At 47.8% G+C, this 17,694-nt stretch overlaps 1 protein-coding gene across 8 annotated transcripts in view; it reads left to right on the plus strand.

Annotated features, from left to right (window-relative positions):
- OPA1 (OPA1 mitochondrial dynamin like GTPase) overlaps positions 1-17,694 on the plus strand; it is a 55,310-nt gene that overhangs the window by 5,845 nt on the left and 31,771 nt on the right. For 2 of the 8 annotated variants that reach the window (XM_083503971.1, XM_083503970.1), the window contains exons 3-14: positions 51-147; positions 1,919-2,026; positions 2,756-2,809; positions 3,739-3,806; positions 9,583-9,696; positions 13,186-13,239; positions 13,916-14,020; positions 14,490-14,576; positions 15,420-15,533; positions 15,672-15,752; positions 16,415-16,489; positions 16,654-16,725. In XM_083503971.1, the coding sequence (XP_083360097.1) occupies positions 51-147; positions 1,919-2,026; positions 2,756-2,809; positions 3,739-3,806; positions 9,583-9,696; positions 13,186-13,239; positions 13,916-14,020; positions 14,490-14,576; positions 15,420-15,533; positions 15,672-15,752; positions 16,415-16,489; positions 16,654-16,725 (1,029 nt within the window). The remainder of the gene's footprint in view (positions 1-50; positions 148-1,918; positions 2,027-2,755; positions 2,810-3,738; positions 3,807-9,582; positions 9,697-13,185; positions 13,240-13,915; positions 14,021-14,489; positions 14,577-15,419; positions 15,534-15,671; positions 15,753-16,414; positions 16,490-16,653; positions 16,726-17,694) is intronic. The other 6 variants (XM_083503972.1, XM_083503973.1, XM_083503974.1 and 3 more) reach the window with 3 other exon arrangements.

Here is a 17,694-nt window from a genome sequence, read left to right on the forward strand (position 1 = left end):
GTAGTAGCTAATGCAAAAGTTTGTTGATGTCTTTCTCACTTCTAATTTAGACATATGACCAATGGAAGGAGATGGTGCCTGATCTCACTGAGTACAAGTGGATTATCCCTGACTTCATATGGGAACTTGATGAATACGTTGACCTCGGTTGGTGCCAGCTTTTCATTTTTCCTCTGATGCCAAGTTGTTGCGGAACTTTGATAATCATTTATACAAAGGGACAGGCATCATTTCTGGGGATTTAAAAAAAATACATTTCAGAAAACCAAACGTTTTTATTGCATAATATTCCCTGATATTGTTTATTTTACTCTCTCCAAATCTCTGTGTGGCTCATACTAAAGGATATACTCCAGCAGTAAAACAATGAAATCCCATCCAATTAAAAAAAATGTTTTTGTGTACCACTTTGAGGGGTTTTTTAACAGTCAAGCAGTGTACTGTTAAATAGTACAAAAGCACACATGGCTTTTCAAGAGTGCAGTTGAGGGTGGGGGGGGAGGCCATATCAAATGCAGATTGAGATGCCAGATAACCGTTTGGTATGGAGCCTTGGCCTGGCATGGGAGGTGGGCTCCTTCTTGCTGTTCTGGGAGTAGCACCGTTGTCTTAAGGCAAATCTTTAAAAATGTAGTATAAACACCAACAATTGGGAAACGCTTGCCTGCGAGTGCTCCAACTGGAGAACAGCCTTTACCAAAGGTGTCATGGGCTTTGAAGACTCTCAAACTCAGGACGCAAGGGAGAAACGTGCTAAGAGGAAGGAAGACTTGGCAAACCCTCACTGTGATCAACTCCCGCCCAGAAACCAATGTCCCCACTGTGGAAGGACATGTGGGTCCAGAATTGGCCTCCATAGTCACTTACGGACTCACTCTTAAAACCGTGTTTATGGGAGACAATCTGACTCGGCTACGAGGGATTGCCGAATAAGAAGAAGAAAAAAATGATGACAACATTGCTATAAACGCTGCTTCCTCGGCTCTGGTACCAGAGTCATGGAGTCAGCCTTTGCAGCAGAGCTGGACCTGCCTTAACTGTAGCGCAGGACTGGTTCCCTTAAAATATTTGCAGTGGTGGCCCAGGAGAATTTATACTTCCTAGCCTGAGAGACTTCCCCCTCCTCTTCCTGATGGCTCCTTGCTTTCAGCCAGGTTCCTGCTGGTCTCCCCAGGATCTTGCCGCCCTCCTGCTCTGAAGCAGTTTGCCAGGAAACCAGAGTTTCCCCAGAAGTTAACACCTCGCTCCCGGGGTTTTGGGGTTTCAGCCTACTGTGTCACTGATAGGCATGTTTTCTGTTTTGCACGAGAAGTATAAGGAACTGGAATTTCTGATTCACTGCCACCTGCTTAGAAACAAGGCCATCCTTGCTGGTGCAGGGGCCAAGCTAAGTCTGTAACTCCTTCAGGAGCAAGATAATTCTTCCAGCTCTGTTGGCACGGTTCTTATATTTGGGTCCCAGGAGGTCTGGGTTCAATGGTGTGGCACCTCTGAAGCCAACACCATCTCTCAGCTGCAGTTTCCCATTCATAAAACGAGTTGCGCAGGACACGTTAAAAATAGTGAGGTGCTTGCATCTGAATTGTTATACCTCAAAGCTGACTGGGCCCTCTTAAATGTTGATAGGATTCTGACTTCTGTATGTGTTCAGAGGACATCCTGTGTATCGGGATGGTATGGTGTATCATTTATGAAACACATTTAGAAATCTTCTGCAGTAGAGCTTGCTAAAGTATATAAAGAGCCATTAAGAAATTCTGAACATAACCGTCCAGGTTAAAGATGATGATGATAATTTATTTATACCCTGCCCATCTGGCAGGGTTTCCCCCGCCACTCCCCAGCTAGGGAGATGACAGGCTGTTCTTTTTACCTAAAACAACCCCAAAGGGGCTAACTTTCCCTTTGCTTTTCCTAGAAAAACTTACAAAAGCTCTTCCTGATTCAGAAGAGCTCGCTAAGCTGCTGCCTGATTTCGAGAAGATTGGAGAGAGCCTCAGATCACTGTCGGGTTTCCTCACACCTGGTAAGGGAATTTTTCATCTGGTTGAGTTATACAAACCTGCCCTTTCTGGTGACTTAAGCAGTGTTGGACTGAATGTTTGCTTCGCAGTGCCCAGTTCCTCCCCCCCCCCCCGGGCAGTTTGGGCATTTATGCAAACGTGAGCATCTGAACATATTGCCATGCATGGGCAAAGGGCTCCTCTGGTTTAGTGATGGCTGCTGGACATTTTCAGGGCCCTGCAGTCCTTCCTCCCAGATTATCACACCTGAAGCAGCCGTTTCCATCGTACTGAGCCTTTGCTAATGCTTAACAGGGCCCTGCCTCTGTCACCAACACCTTCTTGGTTCAGGGACTTGGAGGCTTCTGCCATTGTGGCGCTACCACTTGCCAGGAAGCGGGCAGCGGCCTCTCTCTGTCTCCTTTCAGCAGTATTTGCCCTCCCTGAGCAGATTGCTCTTTGCCCAGGGAGTGGGATGAATGTCAGGGACGTACTTGGAAACTAATGACAAGTAGATGAGATCCTCCTATGTGCTTTCAGATTTTTTTAGAAAAAAGTCTATTGTAATTTTCACTTCATTGTGAATCATTCTCAACCCACCTGCCTGTATCGGTTGGCCTGCCACATTTGGTAAGTTTGCCATTCTGTCTGTCTGGCCCTCGCAGTGTCTGAGACGGAAACGTCTCACATTTGCTTTGCCATTTGTTTGTATTTATAATTTTTATTTCCCCTTTTTTGCTGGTTTTCCACAGGTTACAATTTGATTAGTGAAGTCATAGGAGCTTCTGATCTACTTCTGTTATTAGGTGTGTAAAAAGCACTTTTTTTACCTGTCCCTTAACATTCCTCCACATCTAAAAAAATGCTAAATGCAATGCAAAGGGGGGGGGGGAAACCTGGCAAGTGTAGAAGGGCGCTTCGTCAGTTACAACGGGATACTTTTAAGTTTTATGATTTGAGTATGCTGTGAAGCTGGTCTGCTAGGTAAGATGGCTGCTTCTCATAAAAGTTCTGTTTTTCAACTTGTGCAAACAGCGTTCCTGAGGGAGAGCAGAAGATCAGTGCTTCATGTGCATCCTTCATTTTAAAACTTTCAGTTGTTTGCATAAAGGAAAACCTTTCGCTGCACCCATTGACAGACTGGCAGTCCCTTCCCCTGCCACAGTGAGGGGCATGTCTGACACACCCACACCCGCCTGCTGCCTGAATGTTGAATACGTCACACTAGCCTGGCAGTGAATTCCTGCTCCATCAGCAGAGATACTTCCTGTGAACGTAGCTGAGGGTGACTGCAGTGACCTCGGTGTTCTCTCTGTTGTACTGCATATTCGCTACCCCCAGCAAACAAGCAACCCTTGCTGTAGATCATGTGTAGGCAAACTAAGGCCCAGGGGCCGGATCTGGCCCAGTCACCTTCTAAATCCAGCCCGTGGACAGTCAGCGTATTTTTACATGAGTAGAATGTGTGCTTTGATTTAAAATGCATCTCTGGGTTCTTTGTGGGACATAGGAATTCGTTCACCCCCCCCCCAACAAATATAGTCCAGCCCACCACAAGTTCTGAGGGACAGTGGACTGAAAATTTTGCTGACCCCTGCTTTAGATCTCTCCAGATGTGTGTATGTGGGGGCAGATTCTTGTGTACCAGGGAGAGGAAGAGCAGACTTGCATTAAGAGCCTTTGCTGTTTTTGTGCCATGTGCCACGTGACGCGAGTCCTTCCTCTTTCTTCCCAGGTTCTCCTGGGGACACGGCTTTCCGAGCTACGGAACAGGGATGTGAAGCTGAGAAACAATACAAGAAGGTAAGCTTGGAAGGAGAACTGCTCCCCTATGTGGCAAACAAGCGTAAGGAAATTGCAGGCCAGGGGTAGGAAATGTGTAGCTGGACTGCAGCTCCTATCTCCACCCCGACACCATTGGCCGTGTGGCCGCTGACCCTGACGGAAGTCAAAGTCCAGCAGCTTCTGCAGGGCAATGCGTTAGTCAAGTCAGAAATCTCTGGGACGCATCTGCTTTGAAAACTCAGGCCTGGGCGTACTTGGTGTATGGAGCAATTTCCAACCTTCAGTGTTTAAACCAAGACTTCCCACATTGTCAGAAGGAGCCTCCCGGAGTTAAGAGAACTACTGCTTTAAATTTCTAGCTGGTCATGTGCAGCCCAACCAGAAGTGCATCGACTTGTGTGTCTCATTTTCTAACGCACTCCATTCTCAGGTCAATAGCCATCTTTTAGAAACACAGCAATAAAACTGGCAAGGTGAAATGCCCAACTAAAATCCTAAGCATTGTGGATGCACCAAAATTAATCCCCACCTGCTTTACCCATGTTATTAAATGCTGGCCAATGCAGTGCGGATCTTTCAGCACTCCTAGAAAATGCTGAAGCTCAGGCAAGCTTCCAGAGGGAGGGATCTCTGCCGCCTTTGCTGTTTGGCCTTGATGCCTAGGTGGAGTCACAGGGATGGCCTTGCAGGTCACTCTTCATTATGGCATGGAGTGAAAGAGGCAGCCTCAAGGATATGGAAGACTCAAGCAGTTTCAGCATTTACAGGCTACAGTAGCAACTTGAGCCATGATACAGGCATACGATGAGGCCTGCTAGATCAGACCAAAGGCTCATCCAGTCCACATTTCTTTTCTTGCAGCGGCCAACCAGATGCTTATGGGAAGCCTGCAATTGTAATTGAGGCTCCCAGGCAGTAACTGTGTGGTTTAGGTTAGGCTGGGGGGCTGGGACTGGCCCAAGGTCACTCAGAACTTCACGGCTGAGGGGGGATTTGAACCACCCTGGTCTCCCAGGTCCCGGTCCAGCACTCTAACCACTGCACCCCCTGACCTAGTTCCTAGGAAGGTGAGCATGGCTGTTTCCACTCTTCATCAAGGCCTGTTAATGTGGAGTAGCCTCTTTGTTTCCGCATCACCCTCTCTCGTCAAATTAGCAAATAGCCCAAATACCTTTTACTTAGTTCTGGGCTTGGGGGTTGCCTTGGTGACCCTTTCCCCAGAGTGTCTTAGCCCTGAACTGTCGGGGCAAGAGGAACTCTGTCGGGAAAGCAGGAGCAGCGTGACTCTAGTGTGTGTGCCGTGATGTAATACTTCCGGAAGGCAAAAGAAGGCAACCTATCCCCAGACGGGCAGGCAAGCACACACGAAACCTGCACAGTCCTCCTTACAGGCTGCCTCTGCTGATACTCTGTGTGCCTGTGAGGAAAAGCTGGTGAGACTTCGTTGCTGTGGTGTTGGATTTTTGGTTGCTCTCCATTCATTCATGGGCATATGTATATTAGTATTTTTATCTGGATTTTGTTCAGTTTTCGTAAGCTACTCCGAAGACCTTTTTAATGAAAATTTATCTATACATTTTCCTGGCATGGGATCTTAAAATGGCCACACCTCAAATGGATGGGTTACGCAAGCAACGTTAGTCAGTTGGAAAAGCTGCTTAGAAGAATTTGCTCTGGCCCAGCAGCCCACCAGAGAGTCAAATTTTCCATAAATTCAAGTGATGTGTCCGAGTGGCAGTTCCAGCAAGAGGAGAGAGAGCAAAAATCCCTCTTCAGTTTCTACAGTCTCTTATGAAACAAGGTTACCTGCACAGATCCATGCGCAGGAAGAGCCTTGCAGCTGCTGGATGAGGCCAGAGGGGGCCCTTCTAGTCCATCCTCCGGTTCTCATAGTGGCCAGCCAGGTGCCCAGGGCAGGATGCCCCCAAGCAGGATGCCCCGAGGGCAGCAGCAACGCCCTTTGCCCTTGTGATTCCCAGCAGGTGCCATTTAGAGCTGGGCAGCCTCCGGTATTGGAGGTGGTAAACAGTCATTGCGACTACTTGCCTTATCCAAGTAGTTGAGTAAAAGTATAGGGACCCCTGACCATTAGGTCCAGTCGTGACTGACTCTGGGGTTGCGGCGCTCATCTCACTTTACTGACCGAGGGAGCCGGCGTACAGCTTCCGGGTCATGTGGCCAGCATAACTAAGCCACTTCTGGCGAACCAGAGCAGCGCACGGAAACGCCCTTTACCTTCCCGCCGGAGCGGTACCTATTTATCTACTTGCACTTTGCTGTGCTTTCGAACTGCTAGGTTGGCAGGAGCAGGGACTGAGTAACGGGAGCTCACCCCGTTGCGGGGATTCGAACCGCCGACCTTCTGATCGGCAAGTCCTAGGCTCTGTGGTTTAACCCACAGCGCCACCCACGTCCCTCAGTAGTTGGGTAGAGACCCTTAAATTTGCTGCTAGAGAGATTGTGGAGACGTTTGCTTCTTTCCAAGGGTGAAGGGAAATGCCAAGTGCTTCCTAGGGAAACTAAACTGTGTTTCATCCGGGTGGGAATGGCTGGGTCATAGCATCACACCAAGGATCATCTCACCCAACCCCCTGGAAAGCAGGAATCGCAGTCCCAAAGGCACGGCCACCTCCTTCTGGATTGCACTCCTGATCTGTGGGAAACTGCGTTTGGGCTTGTCTTCCAAAATGATCACTCTTTGCCTTCTCTCTGGCCCTGCAGCTAAAATAAGGCCACCAGTACTTCGAAAGGCCTGAGAGATGGTGTCGCGTGGCCGAGAGGTTGCGCTGGTTTTCATTCTACCTTTTTGTAGCCCCCCCCCCTCCGCTTTTTTTCTTATAAATTGTTTATTTGTTCCTGTGGCATCACCAGTTTTTCACAAGTAAAACTGCATCATTTCTGTCTACGCCCTACAACTGTTTGCACGGGTCAACTCTGTTGTAGTTTCCCAGTTTTCAGGAAAGCCTGATACTTTCCACTACAGAAGCAGAGAAAGTTAGGGAGAAATTTAGAAGAGACCTTGAGCAAGCATCGATTCCTCCTGGTATCATAGAGGTCTCTCACTAGCGTGATGCTTGCAGCACCCTTAAGCATTATGGGAATTTTCAGGAGTGGCCAATAGGATAGCAAAGACCTCCTGCAACCATGAAGATTAAAAGCGTTCTTTCCAAAACAAATTTGAGCTGGACTCTGAGATGCTATACAGTGGTACCCCGCAAGACGAACGCCTCGCAAGACGGAAAACCCGCTAGACGAAAGGGTTTTCCATTTTGGAGGCGCTTCGCAAAACGAATTTCCCTATGGGCTTGCTTCGCAAGACGAAAGCCCATAGGGAAATCTCCGGGGACCTCTTTTAAATGCTAGCGGTGGGGAGCAAAGCCTTTCCCCCCCCCTCCGGCCTTCAGAAGAGGTCCAGGAAGGCTGGCGGGGGCCGAAAGGCTTTGCTCCCCAGCGCCAGCATTTTAAAAGCAGTCCGGGATAGCAGGGAAGCGCTTCCCGCTATCCCGGACGGCTTTTGAAGGCAGGAGAGGTCTGCGAAGCCTGGGCGCGCTGATGTCAGCGCGCGCAGGCTTCGGCCTGCGGGCAAGTCTCCGCCAGCAGCGGCAGCGCTGCCGCTGCTGGCGGAGCGCTCCGCGAAGCCTGGGCGCGCTGATGTCAGCGCGTGCAGGCTTCGGCATGCGGGCAAGTCTCCGCCAGCAGCGGCAGCGCTGCCGCTGCTGGCGGAGCGCTCCGCGAAGCCTGCGCGCGCTGATGTCAGCGCGCGCAGGCTTCGGCATGCCGGCAGAGGTCCGCGAAGCCTTGGCCGGACAGCTTTTGAAGGCAGGTGGGGGGAGCAAAGACTTTCGCCCCCGCCAGCCTTCAGAAGAGGTCCAGGACCTCTTCTGAAGGCTGGCGGGGGGCAAAAGTCTTTGTCCCCCCTGCCTGCCTTCCCAGGGGCTTTTAAATGGCCCCGGACAGCGGAGAAGTCCTCCGCTGTCCCGGGGCGATTTTAAAATGCCGCCCGCCAGCATTTTAAGATCGCCCCGGACAGCGGAGAAGCCCTCCGCTGTCCTGGGGTTTTTTAAAATACTGGGGGTGGGAAGAAAAGCCCTTGTCCCCCCCCCCCCAGCCTTCAGAAGACTGTCCCCGGACCTGGTCTGAAGTCGGTTTCCCTAGGAACGCATTAATTGATTTTCAATGCATTACTATGGGAAACCGTGCATCGCAAGACGAAAAACTCGCAAGAAGAAGAAACTTGCGGAACGAATTAATTTCGTCTTGCAAGGCACCACTGTATATGGCTGGAGGCAGTTCATATATGGCTTAAAAAAGAATAGCACATTCACCTCAATGGAACCCTTGGCATCTTACGAGAGGCTGCTTAACTGACCTGCGTCCTTTGAACAAACACGCAGCCTTGACTCTGCCCACCCACCCAAGTCACTCCGCTTCCTTTGAGCTTGTCCCTCCCCTTCCGCCCAGTGAATCGGAGGCTGTTCCAGGATCTGCTCCCGATGCCAGCGGTCGCCAGTGATGGCGTTTGGCAAAAGGGCCATGCACGAAACAGTCTGGTGCTGTGACATTTGGCTTATTTTTCGTCAACAAGGGTGTCCTGATGGAAGGCAGCTTCTCGTTCAGAGCAGTCGCCAAGATACAGAGCCACTTTGTTGTAGAAGACTGCTAACACGACTGACCTTTTTTTTGGAGTATAGCAAGGATCTGTGAGCTTTGTTTCTTAAGGCTTCTCGTTCCAGGCCTGTTGTGTTTGTGTTTGCAAAATGCATCTCCCAGGAGAGTGCATTTTGAGTTCATGTGCGCCTTCTTGTCTCTGTGCATGTGTGTGCTGTGTCCCCACCCTGAAGTCGTTTTCTAGCCATGGGGCTGTTTAAGAGAGTTCAGAGAAATGAAATTATTACTACTTTTTCGCAATATTGGGTCAGTTGTTCAGTTGCATTTGTACACATCTGTGGCATAGCTGAATTGATATACTGATGTGTGTATTTCAGTTTCATGCTGAAGGCATGATCTTCCCAAGTAAGAAAGGATTCGCTTTCCTTGTTATTCCACAGCTTCTTGGCTTCTGGGGTTTTAAAAAGCTCTTCAGACAACGCCCATTTTCTTTTGGCTTGGATGTTGCCTATTTCCCTAAGCAGCCCTGGGGACAAGGGGACAGGCTGGAGCTCAGGGGTAGAGCGTCTGCCTGGCCTGAGGAAGCTCCCAGGTCCAATCTCTGGCATCTCCAGTTCTGGCTGGGTGTCTCCTCTGCCTCAAACCCTGGAGAGCTGCTGCCAGTCTGTGTAGACAATACTAAGCTAGATGGACCAATGCTCAGAGTTGGCACAAGGCAGCAGGCTTCCTACATTCCAGTGACAGTTGTCCCTTCAAAGCACCTGTGTCTTGACAACACTGTTTAAAACATCTTTAACTTTAATTCTGAGGGCCTCCTCAGACTGCTCTTTCACTGTGGGCGTTTGCAGCTGCACGTTGTGGATGCAGTAATAGGACATTTTTCGCAGCAAACTGCAGGATAGGCGCCGGTTGCAGCTGAAACAGTATAACCTCCCTGATAGCATCGTGAGCGTGAATCATCATGGATGCACAATAAAAAAGACGTCTGGAGGGGCCCCTAAATGTCCCTAGGAAGCAGCGGCTGTGGCGCCTTGATTTCTGTTCCTCTCTTCTTGTGTCTGTGTGAGCCCCCCCCCCTTTTCCGTGCCCCCGCCTGCCTTTGTGTTGCACCCTTTGGTTGACCATTATCGCTCCCCTCACCTCCATATTTTTCTCCCTTCTCCTCCTCGTTGTAAACTTGCGGCAGGGTCTCCTGGGCGAGCTCATTCTCTTGCAGCAGCAAATCCAGCAGCACGAAGAGGAGGAGGCGCGCAGAGCCACTGACCAATTGGGCCCAGGCTCCTCCCAGCAGAAGCGAAAGGTGATGACTGAAAGGCACGGGGGGTGCTGTGCAATTCTTCTCTCACTCCCCCCTCCCCAAAAACCAGTTCTAATCTAATCCAATCCATCCCCATCGGACGCTGTGATTTGATACCAACCAATGAATCCTTGATTCGACTCTGGTTGTGGGCCCTGGCAGCGATCTTGCAGCAGTTCCTTGTCTGTGAAAGTTTTCTCATCGCACTGTCTTTCAGCATGGCGATTTCTGGGGTTTTAATGCTGTGATCAAAACTGATGTTCGTCGTGGGAAAGATCTGCACTTAATTTTGTTTCTGGAACCCCACTAACTTGTTCTACTAACTTTTAGCTGAATATTCATAGCCTCATAGAGCTGAAAGGGACGCGGAGGGTCATCTAGCCCAACCTCGGCCGCAGGATGGATAAAAATCAATGATTATTTTTTTTAAAATTTGATTTTTTAAATTTTATTTTTTAATCAGATTTTTAAAATAAAATGCTTTTGGAGGAAAAACCTTGCTAAAGTTACCGGTAGTTTTCTTCTGAAGTTACATTATAGTCCAAAGGCTATTCATCAGGAAATAAGGATTGGTTTAAGTTTTTCGTGTGTGCTAAAACTCAGTCTAAGTTGTGTGTTTTTTTAATTGTTTAACCATATCAGTTAACAAATATGGATACATATGCTATAATGTTATTGTTTTAGTTAAATAAATTGTTTAAATTGTTATTGAAAGGATTAATTTTCTCCTTCCAGTAACATACAGCAGAAAAGTTGTCCAAATATAAACAGTTAACTTATTAAACCTCACAGTAATTTAATAATTATCTGTCTATGGATTTCTAATAGCATAATCAAATCAGTACTTTTTGGTATAATTGTAAAAACTACTCTGAAAATTTATTATTCCAGAAATGAAACCTTCATCTGGTTGTAAATATTAAGATTATACCAGCGAGAATGAGTCTGTAAAAAAATGATATAAATCAAGTCTTACTGACTAGTGATTTAAATCAAATCCACCCTTCTTGTGCAGTGCAGGAATCCCAGCCACAGCACCCCTGGCAGAGGGAGGGCCACCCATTGTCAAATGGCTCTATCAAGGGGACGATCCCTGCCTCTCTCTCTCTCTCTGAATCCCCAGCGCTGGAAACAAAGGGGAGGGTGGATGCCTTTATGAGCTCCCTGGAAGCACCTGGTTGGCCCCTGCTGGAAGTAAGAGAGACCCTTTTTGGTCCGATCCAGCACAGCTCTCCTCCTCACACTCTGCTTGGTCATAATTTTGAATAGGGAAATTGCTTAGGGCAGCTTTTCAGTAGGGGCTGAAATGGGCTGGCTGGTTTATATGACCAGTGTGGGACATAACTCCTCTGCTTGTGGGACTGCAAATTTGAGCGATGGGCCCATGAAACAGAGCCCATGATAGACACAACACACAGGTATTATGACTTTTCCCTGGAGCCCCCTCGGATGCTATTTGTGAGCGGGGACCAAATCCTGTGAAGTCGAGGAGCAGCTGTAGAAATGGGGATCTGCCAGAAGCAGAAATGTCTTCAGAAACCAGGAGCGCCTAGGCTTGCTTGCTTTTGGATCAGTGCCTCAGAAGCCTGCTTGTTCCCTGCTGCCATATAGTGGCGTCTGCTCAGGCTTTTCCTTGGCTTCTGTGCAGGGAGAGAGTGCTGCCCTTTTCGCTCGACTGTTGGGAACAGCTTTGCATGTCCCGCTGTGTGTACAAAGCTGGCTCTGGCTTCAGCACGGAGAAACGTTCTCCGTTGCGCAGAGGTCTGCGTGTGCCAGAGTGCCCTGCAGAGCCGTGGATTGTGGCCAGCCTGCCCATGGGGTTGGCAGGAGCTACTGAAAATGTGACAGCAGCCACAAGGCACAAAGCACGTGTCCTGCACAAGCAGCGATGGAACGAGCAGGATCTTGCAGTTGGCCCCTGTGCTGTGTGTCATTCCCCTGCTCTTTGCTCCCGGGGCCCCCAGACACCTCCGCTTCCCTCCCCAGCCTTTGCTATTTAGATAATAGATGACACGTCGGATGGGCGTGTCAGTGGCTGCTTCTTTCCTTGCTTTCATAAAGAACGATCAACTGCCTCCATCCTGAGAATCTAAAAACGTGCATCACCGGCCTCCCTGGGGCGTGTGTGCCTGCTTCTTTTATCACCTGCAGCGTTTGGCAAATAAGTTAGAATGGGAGGATTCCAGCTCCTTCTCTCAGAAGTTGTCAAACAAAAGTCAGGTCCCTTCATGGAACACACACAAAGCGAAAGCTCCAGGGTCACAATAAAAGGCAGTGTGAGCCCACCTCTGCTTTGTGTTCAGATTCCAAAGGGAAAAGGAGCTCCCCCCAAAAGAAAAGATCATTCATGCACAGAGGTGTGCCCATGCATGTGTGCATGAGAGAGAGATTATGTGAGAGCAAATGAAACATGCAAGTTTTCACTAGGCAGTTAGTTTTCTCATGCACCTAACAAACACAGTTCTTGAAGCAGGGAATTCACCCATTCTGGGTTTGTTTGAGGGTGCTCAGGCAAGCCTATTAGTTGCCAGTGGAAGCTGTTATGTCTTTTGTTTCTTCTTGGTCATTAAAACCGGACCTTTTACATGCTCAAAGCGTATTATAAGTTGCTTCCTGTTTCAAAGTAGGACTTCTGGCTGCCCCTTGGGAGAATGCCCAGCCCTAGAGGCCTGCTGGCAAGTGTTGGCCTTCTTTGAGATGAGTGGCTGGGCCTCCAGCCCATCTGCAGGGAAGCGTGTCGCTAGCTATGTCCAGCATCCCTTTGTGGGAGCCACAGCCACTCACATCAGTGTCCTTTCTCTGTCCTCCTGTGCTGGGTGGCAGCTGGGATGTTTCAAATCTGGCACTTTCCCATCTTGAATGTCCTCCTGCTTTTTCTGGACAGCAAAGTTGTTTGTGGCCTAGACCGCCATTTCTGGAGCCAGAGCAAAAACAGGACTTCCTTTTTTTAAATAAAAACCAGCTCTAGAAATCTCTTTGCATATGTGGAGTAGAACAGAAGGCTTTGCCACACTGGAACAGTTCACTGCAAGACCCAGTTGACCCTGGGGCATTAGTGGGCTGTGAAGTACATGGAGCAAAGCCTGGCAGCTAAGCGAGGGCTCCTTCCCAAACTCCAGGGTCTTTACTTATCCTGGCACATGCCTCCCACCGCTGGGCATCAGCGCACATACGAGACCCGCCAAGTTCCAAGGGGCTTCAGCAAATAACCCTGCGCTTGGGGGCTTCTAGAATGACGATTTAACGAAGACTGCACCTGAGGCTGCCTTGCCAAGTAACGTTATGGGGTTGTAAGGTGATAGTCAGAAGTGTTGACTTTTCTTTTTAAAGGGGTGAGTGAGTGTACCAGCCATTATCTCAAGTTGCGTGAATTAAAGAGATGCCTGAGTTTCTTTCTCTGTCGCTTTGACAAAGAGAACTTGATTGGAGGTTCTTTCTTTGTCTCCTGAACATAAAATAAGCCCAAGACATTTATGCTTGTGCCTCTTGCAGGTTTCTGACAAAGAAAAGGTAGATCAGCTGCAAGAAGAACTCCTGCGCACTCAGGTAGGGCGGCCTGGCCGGTCTTACAGCCACAATTCACACGGGGCAAAGGAATTGGGTCTGACTCGCTGCAAATTCATTAACTTCCAGAGCTTTGATGTCGACCAGGCTCCATATTGAAGGGCAGGGGCGGGGCTATACTATTTAAAAGCGAAACAAACAAAAGGTGAACAGCGCAACTCTGTGGGTGGCCGATCACAGACACCTGTTTGTGTCATTCATGGGGATGCAACCTGAGAGAAGAGACGTTTCAGACTCCGAATGATGTTGTGCGAGTGTGCAAATTCCATTATTCAAGTTAAAAAGACCTTCCCAAATCTTTTCAATTTTTTTTCTATTTGGTTCTATCAGCCTCTTACATCACTGCCCAATTTTCTGCTGAATTCAGTCAGAATCCTTCCTTAAGTGACTGAGCTTATGAATTCAGCCAAGGATGCAACGCTTTCTGTTGAATTTCATCAGTTGGTTCAAATGTGTTCTATTACATTTCATTAGGTCAGAGTCCATTAGGCAATTCATTTATTTATGATGGTGGTGATGTAACTATGCTGCTAGGGCAGATTTGGTCCAAGAGAGCAGGGCCCTGTTAGCACTGAGTCTCCTTTCTTTGCCTTCATGCTCCCCTCTTACCCTGACCCCCCCACCCCCCAGTTTTCAAAGTTTCATTATTGTTTTGCAGTTGAAATATCAACGGATGCTTGAGCGTTTAGAGAAGGAGAACAAAGAGCTCAGGAAGATTGTCTTGCAGAAAGATGACAAAGGCATCCACCAGAGGAAGCTGAAGGTATCCCCCCCCCCACCCCGAATGCAAAACTTGCACAAAACTTCCCCAGTTTCCCCATTGCCGGGCCTTCTCTTCCATCTTTGCTCATCTGTGCTTGCCCCTTTCAGCAGTAGTTTTGGTTACTAAAAAAATGAAGCCATTTCCTTGAGTGATTGGTGCTTCTTCTGAAGGGAAATGCCAGTTTGCATTCTGGGATCCTATCCTGATGGCCTATCCTGGTTCCAGTGTAAGACACAGCCTGCTCTGCCATTATTGGTCTCCTAGATTAGGTGTTTCCTGCTTGGCAGGGGGTTGGACTCGATGGCCCTTGTGGTCTCTTCCAATTCTATGATTCTATGATTCTATGATTAAGCTGCAGAGATAGGAGAGCAAACAGACACTTGGTTTTCGGTGCTTCCAGAAGTCTTTCTGATCCTTTGGGCACAGTTCAAATTAGCTTTCTTTCATTCATTCTCTTGTTCTTTCTTAGAAATCTTTGATTGACATGTATTCTGAAGTCCTGGATACTCTGTCAGATTACGATGCCAGCTACAATACCCATGATCATTTACCTCGGGTAAGTGAGCGATCAGTGTTCAGCCATTTCACATTTGCAGTAAAGACTGGCATAGCTTAATGCCCTCCAGTTCAACCACACGTGGTGTTGTTTTTTAACAGTAGATAGGCAACGTTTTGCTTGATTTGGGGACATCTTAAGTAAAAAGTAACTAGTTTCTACGTTTTCTTTAAATAAATACAATGGGATCTTCTGAATTTATCTTCTGAAAAGCTTTTCCCCAACAACAACAACAACAACAACAACAACAACAACAAATTTTATTTATACCCCGCCCTCCCCGGCCATAGCTGGGCTCAGGGCAGCTAACACCAATAAAATCATAGTAAAAACATAATGGGGGGAAAGAGAGGGGGGAACCCCAACTTAAAATGCAGGTTAAAATGCAATTTAAAATGCAGCCTCATTTTAAAGTAGCTGATAAAACAAGACCATAAGGGGAGGGAAACATAAGGGTCAGACCGAGTCCAAACCAAAGGCCAGGTGGAACAACTCTGTCTTGCAGGCCCTGTGGAAAGATGTCAAGTCCTGCAGGGCCCTAGTCTCTTGGGACAGAGCATTCCACCAAGTTGGGGCCAGTACTGAAAAGGCCCTGGCCCTAGTTGAGACCAATCTCACCTCCTTGAGGCTTGGGACCTCCAAAGTGTTGTTATTTGTGGACCTTAAGGTCCTCCGCGGGGCAGACCAGGAGAGGCGGTCCCATAGGTACAGAACAACTAAGGAAGCCAATTCCTGATATATAATCTGGAGTAGCCTGGTAAAAAGTGCGCTTTGTCACGGGTCGAGGGTGGCTGGCGCATGAGTTTCGGTTAAAAGCTGGTGATTTGAATGTTTCCCTTCAAGGTTGTAGTGGTTGGAGATCAGAGCGCTGGAAAAACCAGTGTGCTGGAGATGATCGCTCAAGCCCGGATCTTCCCTCGAGGCTCTGGGGAAATGATGACTCGTTCGCCCGTTAAGGTGAGAACACTGAATTTAGCAAGTGTTGGAGGCACAAAAAGGCATCCGTCCCCCTCCTTGTGTGGCTCTCGTGAAACTTGCTCCAAGGGTTTTTGCTTTAATTGCTGCCTGCTGCTGTTTCTCCCCTCGGTCCACTAGGTCACCCTCAGTGAAGGTCCCCACCACGTGGCCATGTTCAAGGACAGCTCTCGAGAGTTTGATCTGACCAAGGAGGAGGATGTAAGTTGGAAGAAAGAACATTTTGCAGCCGTGGAAATCGTTTGCATTGTACACCTGATCACTTTCATTGGGGGCGAGACAGACATGTGTCTTGAACGTTCCTTTCCCTGTTAAAATGAAGAAAACAGAACTGGACACCTGTTGAAACGGGGCTGTGCCTGGTTTCTTTCTTTCTTTTTTTAATAGATTTTTATCTATAAATTTTTATAGATTTTTATCTATAAATTTTTATAGATTTTCCACAATGATAACACAAACCACAAAGCAGAATGATACACAAAAACAGAAAGAAAGAAGGGGGGTGGGAAGGAACAATAAACAGATAAACAATAACATCAAACTTAATTCTTCACAAATCCAACCTTTTAAACATCTTGGTTGACTTCCTCAAGTCCCTCCCTTCTGAGTTTCCTTGTAGTTAAAAGTAACAGCTTTCCAATATCATTATTAAACTAAAACAATTTCCAATTATAGTCCATCTTATTCACTTTTCTTAACATTCTAAATCCCATTTATTTAATTATAATTTAGTTTAATCCTAGGCCTATTTGTTTCTTTCAAGTAATTTCTAATTTTTTATATTACAACATTTATTCAAATAGTCCTTAAATTTCCTCGCTGTGCCTGGTTTCTGGTTGTGACCTCTGATTGTGCTTCAACAGCTGGCAGCCTTGAGGAATGAGATTGAGATCAGGATGAGGAAGAGCGTGAGTGACGGCTGCACCGTCAGCACTGAGGTGAGGCCTGGCTGCTGACTTCTTTCCGCTGGTCCCAGAGCTCCCTTGGGTCCCCATCCAGCACTTGCTTGTGGGGCGCCCTGAGCATTGTTTTCTACGTAGTATTTTTCTTTAAAAGGAGGCTCCCTGACGTGGAACTCGCTCTTCCTTGTTTCCTTCTGCAGACCATCTCCCTCAGCGTTAAGGGTCCTGGCCTGCAAAGGATGGTCCTGGTGGATTTGCCGGGCGTCATTAGCGTGAGTAGGCAATGCTTCTTTCTCCTCCTCTGATCCTCCCTGTTCCTTTGAGATGGGCTGCAGTGGACTTTTCCCAGGCTCCTGGGTCCACCTGGGACTTCAGGCAGGGGCTTCTCAGTGGTGGCACCTTCACTTTGGAATCACCCACCTGACAACGTGGTTAACTGAATTTTGGTGCAGAGTGAACATGTCTTTACAGGAAGGTTGGTGGGAGGTGGAATTTTTTGCAATTTTTTTTGCGTTTAGTTTTGATATGATTTGTTTTATCATCCATACACTCCTTTCCCAGCCTTATTACTGTGATTTAATAATAATAATAATAAATAATAATAACTATTTGTAGTAGTAATGATAATAATAAGTTATTTATTTATTTATTTATATATATATATATAACCCGCCCATCTGGCTGAGTTTCCCCAGCCACTCTGGGCAGCTTCCAGCAGAATATTAAAATACAATGATTCATCAAATATTGAAAGCTTCCCTAAACAGGGCTGCCTTCAAACGTCTTCTAAAAGTCATATAGTTGTTTCTTTCCTTGACATCTGATGGGAGGGCATTCTACAGGATGGGCGCCACCACTGAGAAGGCCCTCTGCCTGGTTCCCTGTAACTTTGCTTCTCGTGGTGAAGGAACCGCCAGAAGGCCCTCAGAGCTGGACCACAGTGTCTGCACTGAACAATGGGGGTGGAGACGCTCCTTCAGGTATACAGGACCGAGGCTGTTTAGGGCATTAAAGGTCAGCACCAGCACTTTGAATTGTGCTTGGAAACATCCTGGGAGCCAATGCAGGTCTCTCAGGACCAGTGTTATATGGTCTTGGCGGCCGCTCCCAGTCACCAGTCTAGCTGCTGCATTTTGGATTAGTTGCAGTTTCTGGGTCACCTTCTAGTTGCAGAAGTCCAAGCAGAAGATAACTAGAGCATGCACCACTCTAGTGAGACAGTCTGCGGGCAGGGAGGGTCT

This window comes from Podarcis liolepis (assembly GCF_965112155.1).
Source record: "Podarcis liolepis genome assembly, chromosome: 5".
Lineage (NCBI taxonomy): Eukaryota > Metazoa > Chordata > Lepidosauria > Squamata > Lacertidae > Podarcis > Podarcis liolepis.